This window comes from Mauremys reevesii, linkage group 1 (genome assembly GCF_016161935.1).
Source record: "Mauremys reevesii isolate NIE-2019 linkage group 1, ASM1616193v1, whole genome shotgun sequence".
Lineage (NCBI taxonomy): Eukaryota > Metazoa > Chordata > Testudines > Geoemydidae > Mauremys > Mauremys reevesii.
The window spans coordinates 296510916-296520175 of record NC_052623.1 but is presented as its reverse complement, the minus strand read 5'-3'; the positions used below and the strand labels follow the sequence as shown (position 1 = coordinate 296520175).

Below are 9260 nucleotides of genomic sequence, written 5' to 3'. Positions count from 1 at the left end.
TTAACTTATTTTTTTTAAATGGCTAAGCAATTAATTTCACCTACTTCATGTAACTTGTTTTTGTCAATTAAAAAGAAAAAAATAGGCCATCAGCATAAATCACAATCAATTTTAGCTGTGACCATCATTACAGTAGTTCACTCACCCAGGAACAGACAACTAGAAGAGGAGTATGAAGAGGTAATTGAGGAATATGAAAGGGTAATTAAATACCTGTGTTTGAAATGAAGGTTTACCCCCTAGTGTCTAAAACCAACATTAGAAGCTGGTCTTGAGAACAGTACAGCTGTCAAAGTCTTCTAGGCAAGAAACAAGTGTGGGGGTTTTTTTTAATTGTTTATTTTTTAACTAGAACAATCCTGGAGTCCTAACCAAAACCTCAACACTTGTTGCAAATATCACATCACATTTGTTGAAATATTAAATGTGGGTTTTTGGGTAGTAGGATCAGATACTGCTAAATGACTTCGTGACAACACAGTCCTGTACATATTCAGAATTCACACAGGATTATGAACAAACACCTAACAGTTGCTATGTTAGGAGTCTCCTAACTCAGCCATACTTGAAATCAAATGTCTGAGGTATGGTATTAGGTGAATGATGGTATCGTCCCAGAATACTGTTCTTGGTGTACTATATTCTTGTAGTAAAACATCTTTAGAAATTATATACATGTTGTATAAAAATAATTACTGTCAATTTCAAGAGATGCCATAACTGAAAGATGAGAAGCAGGCTATTGTAAAATAATAGATACTGTCCACCCACAGCTCCCATCTCTTTCAACAGAAGTGTCAAATGCTTGACATCGTACAGGGTCAGGCCATCTTACCAGTATATGAAAGGCCAAAAATACAAAATTTCCCCAAAATCAAAAGAACACAACTGTGCAATAAAAATACATCATTGTACAAAACAGTGACTCCCTGGTGGAACACACTATGACTTGCCCCAGAAATTCTCTTTCCTCTTCTGAGCTCGTTCCAGAATCTGAGATGCTAGTGAGCTAGAGGCTGCAGAGCGAGCAGAGATCTGGGACAATCTGTCATCTGTGAGTGCATGCAACAAGGAAAACAAATCTATAACTAAATCCACAGATGAGACATAAATTTTAAACAATTAAGACAGCTGTGGCTGACTTCTCAAATGCAAAAGATTGTATACCACTTACGACAATGGATGCTACAAAATCAAATACAAACTTCTATATTATTGTTAGCTTTGTTGTTGCAGAGGAAGATAATTAGAAAGCTACAAGGATGCTGACTGGGATTTTTAAATTAGGTGCTCAATTCTCAATGAAATGCAGTGGGAGTCAGGCAGTGAGGTCTCCTTTGAAAGCTGGCGCCATTGTACCCAATCTTTATAGCATAAAATGATCCTCCAGTAGTACAGAATTGGCATAGTAACTCCTATGCTTTTTCCCCTTCCCCAGCATATTTGGGGTGGTTTTGGTTCATTTGTTCTAGTAATCCCTGGGTGCTGTGTTGGTCCCTTGGCGCTTATGGCAGCTAGTGTAAATTAGAGCTGTCCTCAAGCTGCTCTCAGTTACTCCAGGGGACCAGATGCTGCACCGCTAGTCTAGAACTGGAAGCACAAGCAGAGCTTAAAGCTCCTTTGTACCCGCCCTACCCCAGCCTTGAGATGCACTGTGTGCTCCTTGGTTGTAGCTGAGGATCAGGGCAATTCTTTTTATTTTAGTCACCGCAGCTGGCTGGAAAGTGTGTGGGCAGTGATTATTGCTCAGCAAAGCATCTATATGTCTACATAAAGCATATGAAATTCAACGGTACTCTGCAGCATCCCACAACCTCACCACACATTTTAGATAACAGCGCTGTACCAGACTGCATCTTTGTTACTAAAAACCAGTGACGAAGCATGAGCTGTCATAAATAGACTCGACTGTGCCCAAATACAGGTATTTTGAGTGTATAAATTTGTTACGTATACAAATGGATTGAAAGCTCAGCCATATACTTATATACACAGCTACAATTAGCAGTTTGCTCATAAAGGGGATTTTTTTTGTATGTGCAATTCAGGAATCTATTTAAGAATGTTTGGACCAAAGGCTTTCAAAGATTTAAGGCAAGTTTCAGAGATGGTACTAAATGTTAAACAATCTTATTTAAACTCACAGAAAACACAGCAGGGTATAATGTCAAGTTCTGTTTGATTTCTGAAAAGTCACAATACTATTTATTCTCCTTGTCTGGAGAATTGATAAGACTGTTACTGATAGTGACCATCTTGTTAGAGTAGTGACAAAATCTGTAATGATACTATGGATGTACAGCAGTGCATCAGGTCAGAGAGGCAGTCTCCTGGCACAGACACTCAATTTTGAAAGCTCCCTTGGAAAATACATGGAGCCTGTATTCAAATTCTCATGAGAATAGGATATCCAATAAGGTTACAAATACTTCTATATTCTATCTAGTTGGATTAAAAATACCAGAGCAACCTCAGGCATAGTACTTTTGCACTTTGCTTGTAGTCGAGGCTTGAAGCAGAAAGGCTTGTGAAAATGTGGGAGGTGGAGAGGATAGTTAAATCTGAGTTTGGAACAAATACTTATATTAGCCATACTGAACCACAGCTATGATCTGTTTCATTTTTAATGACATTTCATGGTTTATTTATAGGGTTTGTACTTAACTTTTTAGATTACTGGGCAGAGAAAAATATTTTGATTTCTTTTGATGATATGATGGTCTGGGTATGTATAAAGGTTTTACTGGCCTACGTATGGGATGGCTGCATTATGTCCTATATACATCCATCTCCCACTAGGGTGCAGACAAAGTCAGAATTCATCCATATGATACACACTGTTTAATACTTCAGAATGAAAAATACCTTCATCATTATAGTTTCTTTCCTGCAGCGGTAACTGGAGATGGCTCATCTTTGGACTCGCAATGTTCCCTATAAGAAAAGGCCACAGGTGTTATTTTTATACCATTAAAAAGAGTTGTTTTTGTATCAGAAGTCTATATTGGATGACACTTCATGTCAAAAACTATTCAGAACATTACTCCTAAAAATGTAACTAGCAATTAGGATACTGCATACTTACTAATTACAGGACTGAGACTCCCTTACTTATCCTCATTATAACAACTCCCATTGTAATAAGTTTCTTATAACGGTAGCCTGAAAATGGTGCTGAGATGAGGATGGAATAAATGTATTGCCCTGTATTCTTTTCAAGGCAGCATCTTTGGAGGCTGTTACTGTAGTTACACAGTGAAGTAAGATCTAATGGTTTGCACTTAGGTCTTGGAGGTAGGATATGGCCCTAGTTCTAATCCCAGCTTTAACAATGACTTTTCTCTGGATTTAGGCAACTCACTGAACCTGTTTACCACTTGCTCCATTGTAAAATGGAACTATTACCTTACTTTATCCATCTCTGAAGATGCAAGGACTTGTGTGCTTTTCAAGAGCATGTGGTTAAAGTTTTGTGGAACTGGGACTTAAGCATATAAATTTCACTTTGACATCTAAGCGATTGAGGGGTTTTGTTATTTATCACATAGATGCCACCACAGTACGGTTACTATTGTCGTTTAAAACTACTCTGAGCCATTCTGGCCCAAATTGCTCCTCTAATGAAGAAGCAGCAAAGAGTCTTGTGGCACCTTATAGACTAACAGACGTTTTTGGAGCATGAGCTTTCATGGGTGAATACCCACTTCGTCGGATGCATTCGATGAAGTGGGTATTCACCCACGAAAGCTCATGCTCCAAAACGTCTGTTAGTCTATAAGGTGACACAAGACTCTTTGCTGCTTTTACAGATCCAGACTAACACGGCTACCCCTCTGATACTCTAATGAAGAGTTCACACAGAGTATGCGTACAGTGCATTATAAACCTGGGTCTGTGAGACCCAGGCTTATGGACTCGGTGTTTACAATCCTGTGCTTGAGTGACCACACTGTATTGTAAGCCTGGACCCAGGTCTCTCAGCTGTCCTAACACATCCATACTGTGGTATGCAGACCTTCTGACTCTGGTCTTTGGCTTCAACTGCATCCACACTGCAACATGACAAGAATTGGACCCAAGTCACAGCAGGCACTGGGGCTCTGACCCACTCTACTAGCAGGGCCTTAGGACCTGGGTCCTGAGTACTTGCTGACCTAACTCAGACACATTTGTGTGAGGACGGAAGGGTGGCTTAGGCTCAAACGTGAGTCAGAGCATGGACTTACTGTGCAGTGTAGACACAGTCGCAGGGACCAGGAAATGCTGCTGAGATTCCAACAGATCTTTTAAAGATAGAGAAGGCTGGATTGTCCCCTTCTCTCCCACTCCACACACAAGGGTCCTCAAAAACCTACAGTTCTCTCAAAATCCACATAGATGTCTGGTGATCCTGTAGAGGCCAGGGCCAGCCTCACAGATGGGACTATGACGACAGATTTTCATCTGCCAGCAGCTCTCTCCTGAACATCCCAGCCCTACGAAGGTGGGTGCTCCACAGCACATAAAAGGGCATGTAAACATCACAGCCTCAGCTTTTCAGCTGATTCCCCTTCGAAAGCTATAGTGAAAGGGGGAAATAAGTGTTGTATCACACCTAGCCTACTGTCCTTGCTCTTCTCCCTACACAGGGTGCACTGTGGAGTGGTATGATGTTGTTGTGGAAGTGTCCAATTACTCATCTGTGTGAGTAACCCAACAGGGAAATGTACTAGGTTTTCCCCCTGCGGCCTACAGAAGAGATAACAAAACTGTTCACACAGAACCAATTATTTGAGGTATCTAGTAATTCCTTACTAAAATCAAGAAAGCTCTATTAGACAGACAGATACTGGAACCTAAGCATAGAACAAAGGCCAGATCTCCCCATAGCAGTGTAACTCAAAGTATCTCGTTTAGGTGGAGAATAGTACAGTTCTAGCAAGATGAAACATTCTGGTAGAAAAGAGTTTCTCTGCAATAGGCAGTCATTCTTTGTTTAAGACACAAAATTTTGGGCCCTGCACATTTGCAAGATAGCAATTACCACACAAACTCAGTGGATGGAAAAATCCTATTTAAAAAAAAACAACCATTATGCTGGAACTCTGGATCCCTGAGAGTCCCTTGAATGCGACAGCATGGACTCCAGTAGGAGGGAGTAGCACTTTTGACTGATTTCTGCACAGGAGCTGTAGTTGGATGTGCTGAAGTGGGAGAAGCTCTTTCATCAGAAGCATTGACAGTGGGCCATGAATCCTTCCTCAGAGGCAAAGGATCTAAGGTTTTCAATCCAGCAGCTGGGGAGGCAAGCAGTGATACAGCTTCTGCTTCCCCTTCAAACTGAAATACCATAGAAAAGACTACTATTAGTTTATACACAAAACTGCAAATTTGTTTGAGTTATATCAAACATCAAGTACAGAGGCATCAAACATCAAGTACAGCTGGTATGTGTTGGCTGTGTCTTGCTGGAGCTTCCAGGCTAGGCAAGTGACTTAAGGCTTTGATACAATGTTAAGCAAAGCTCGCATTATGAGGGATAATCTAAACATGACCAAAAGAAGGCTTTACACATGTGTAAAAGCATTAGACTGCTTTCTCAATTTAATCTGGCCCTGCACTATTACGCCATGTGTGCATTCACATAGAATACCAGGTCAGATTCTTTCCTTTGGAAAATAAATCACTTCCAAGCTTCCATGACCATCTCCAGGAGCACAGAACACATGGAGACAGTATAAACTAATGGACTGAGCAAAAGCCTGGTAGTTGGATTCCTGAATTTCTAATCCTACCTCTAACCACAACTTTGTGGTCACAACCTCTGTGTTTTGATTCCACATCTGCAAAATGGGACTATGAGATTAATATGGGGATTAATACTCAGTTACCTCAGAGGAGCTTTGTGAAGGTTAATGTTTATGAATTGCTCAGTATTAACACTGAAAACCTATGTAAGACTTTGAAAAGCGGGCTGACTCTTTTATAACAATAAAACAACATTAATTTAGTCACAAAACCCCTAACGGATTTAAAACTCTACTAAGACAGCCAGCAACTAAAAGATGTTTAGAACACTTGGGAAGCCGGGAACATTGCTACAGTGACAGGATCCTAGGGAGACAGGATGCAATAATATTTGTGGCACTGTTAAAATACCAACTATTAGATACTGAGGAAAATCCTGAATAAAGGGAACAACCAATATTTTATTTCCATGAGGGGAAACAGTGAAGGATATAAAGATAGAAGGAATTATGATTATGAATAAAGTTTAGTGGGTAGCCAAATAGGAAAGTGGAAGACATAGGACAGTTACAGCTGACTTGTCATTTCAGACCTGAGGCTTATTACCCAGGGCAAAAGTTGAACTCCGAATTTAAAAAAAAAATTCAACTAGTGTTCCTGCTTCTACTATAGATTCTACCACACTGGGAGAAATCTGCAGTGAAATCCTATACATATTTAGAAATTGAGACCACATACCTGCTTGTAAAATGATGCAACTAAGGACTGTGAAGATTTTTGGAATACAAGGAGCCCAATCTATTTAGCTTAAGGAGAAAGCTAAGGGGTGAATTTATCAGAGTTTGTAAGTACTTACATGGGGAACAAAAATATAATGGGCTCTAGAATACAGAAGTATAACAAAATCCAATTGTCAGAAATTGAAGCTAGATTAACTCAGATTGGAAATAAAATGTACATTTTTAACAGAGAGGATAATTAACCTTTGGAAAAACCTGCCAAGTGTTGTAGTAGATTCTCCATCACTGGCAGTTTTTAAATCAAGATTGGATGTTTCTCTAAAAGATATGCTCTAGTTCAAATGGGAATTAATTCAGGAAAATTCTGTGGCCTGTTATGCAAGAGGCCAGATCAGATGATCACAGTGGTCCTTTCTGGCCTTAGAATCTATAAGCCACGAAGACCCGTGAAACTAAATACCGTCTTAGTATCTTTTTGACCCCTATGCTAGGATGTACAGAGAAATCAAATCTGAAGTAAAATGAAGCAGAAAATTCCAAAAACAATGGAAGGGGAGAGTGACCCCAATGTGGCATACTTCCCTACCCAACCCATGGAGTTTGGAGCTCCGCATGACTTCAGGAATGAGCTGGGATATGGGTAGCAGGGAAGTCAGCTGATCTTGGCAGCAGTCTTTCCTCTGGACTCTGCACACTTCAGAGCAGAAATATATATGGGAGATAATGCAGCATTCCCTCCCATAGTCCTTCAGTTTCCATTGCTTAACAAAAATATATAACTATCAGCATAGGAGCCGACTCCATGGGGGAAAATTAGTAGGTGCACTGGCAGTCCCCCGTCCCACCTCCTCCTCCTTCTCCTCCTCCCCCTCCCCTGAGTGCGCTGCATCCCCACTCCTCCTACCTCCCAGCGCTTCCCACCCAGCCGCCGCTAAACAGCTGTTTGGCAGCGTTAGCACGCTCTGGGAGGGAGAGGGAGGAGCAGAAACGTAGCGCACTCAGGGGAGGAGGCGGGGAAGAGGCAGGGCTGGGACGGAGATTTGGAGAAAGAGTTGGAATAGGGGAAGGAAGGGGGCGGTGTTGGGGGAGGAACTTTGGGGAAGAGGTTAGAATGGGTGCGGGGCAGGGGTGGAAAGAGGCGGAGTGGGGGCAGGGCAGAAGGGTGGGGGGTCGAGCACCCATGGGGAAGAGGGAAGTAGGCATCTATGGCTATCAGCCTCTCCATCACAGATAACATTGAACATTTTAGACTGGAACATCCCAATCCTTAAACAAGCTTAAAACAATTATTCAAATTGACATAAAAAGGATACCCTGTCTATATTTTTCTATACTGCATATTGACAAATGCTTGCTTTGTCTCACCTCTCTGGATTTTCTTTCTCCTGAGGCTTGTTTGGATAAGGAATAGTGTGTTTCTAAAGACTTTTTCTTTCTCTGCTGTGGGGATGAAGACTTCATTTTAGATGGAGACACTAAAACTGCACCTCCTAGAGTAACAGAAGATAAAATATTTTGTTACATTAAAAGCTTTTAATAAATTAATTCCCTCAAAATGTTGCTTTTCATTTTAAATATTTTTACCGACAGCTGGCGTGGTAAGATCATGATGAGTTCTTTGGGCTCCACCAAGTGTTTTCAGCTTTGGAGTAGAAAGCCTGCCCCGCTTTCCTGATGATACTGAAGAAGAATCTGACCTATTTGCTGAAGGCTTCAGTAGTGAGGCATTTTCTCTGCAAAAATGAGGAGGATGGTCTAGTGGTTAGGGCTCTGGCCTTGTTCCCTGTTCTACCACAGACTTCCTATGTGACCTTGGGCATGTCACTTAGTCTCTCTGTCCCCAGTCTGCAGAATAAGATAACAGCACCTCTTTACCTCACATGGATGTTGTGAGGATAAGTATGTTAAAGACACAGAGGATCAGATACTACATTGATGGAGGGTCATAAAAGTATTTTCTAAGATAGAAAATATGACTGAACATCATGTGTTACCAACAGAGTTTGTAAAACATGCATGGTAAATTGTAATTGTAACTAGAGGAAACATGGGCAAAGCAACTGCCAAACACTGTACTCAGAAATAAGTCCTTGATATTTCTAAATATCTTCCTACTTTTTTTCCTACACCCAGGCATTGTCAGAACTCAAAGGTTACCAATACATTCCCTCCCTCTCTCCTGTATCAGGAAACTATACCCAGGGAGATCTGGACACAGCTTCCTGCAAAGCCCATCAACACTGTTCAAGTTTGTTGAAAAAGTCCCAGGGTATGTCTGCACAGCAGCTAGGAGGGTGCTTCCCAATGCACGTAGATAGACACACTAACTCTGCTCAAGCTAGCAAGCTAAAAACAGCAGTGTGGATGCAGCGGCATGGGCAGTGGATTGGGCTAGCACCCGAGTACAGTCCTGCCTGATCCTCCGGGTACATACTCTGGCTGCCAGCCCATGCCGCCACCAGTGCTGCCATGCCACCCTGCTATTTTTAGTGCGCTAGCTCAGGCAGAGCTAATGCACGTCTGTCTTCCCACACTGGGAGGCACTCTTCCATCTGCAGTGTAGACATACTCTTAAGCACTATACTATGCAGTCCGTTCAACAGTGACAGATCAGACTATCCTTTCAGTCCTACCAATCCTTCAAAATTGAGTCTGAAGCAGACGCCTAATTTTAATTTTCCACATGGCTACATGTTGTGCTATCACTTGCCTACTCTGAGTGGCCTTCTATACAACTTTTAACATTTTAAATGTTATGCATTAAATTTACTCATATTAATCAAAATAGTATTT

At 41.3% G+C, this 9260-nt stretch overlaps 1 protein-coding gene across 4 annotated transcripts in view; it reads right to left on the bottom strand.

The window, feature by feature from the left end:
* Positions 1-331: 331 nt before the first annotated feature.
* MDM1 (Mdm1 nuclear protein) overlaps positions 332-9260 on the bottom strand; it is a 33897-nt gene continuing 24968 nt past the window's right edge. For 3 of the 4 annotated variants that reach the window (XM_039519573.1, XM_039519571.1, XM_039519572.1), the window contains 5 exons: positions 8052-8200; positions 7833-7957; positions 5070-5319; positions 2866-2934; positions 332-1052 (listed from right to left, as the gene is read on the bottom strand). In XM_039519573.1, coding sequence (XP_039375507.1) covers positions 943-1052; positions 2866-2934; positions 5070-5319; positions 7833-7957; positions 8052-8200 — 703 coding nt within the window. In that variant the 3' untranslated portion in view covers positions 332-942. Of the gene's footprint in view, positions 1053-2865; positions 2935-5069; positions 5320-6951; positions 7162-7832; positions 7958-8051; positions 8201-9260 lie in introns of those variants that run through there. The other variant, XM_039519574.1, reaches the window with a different exon arrangement.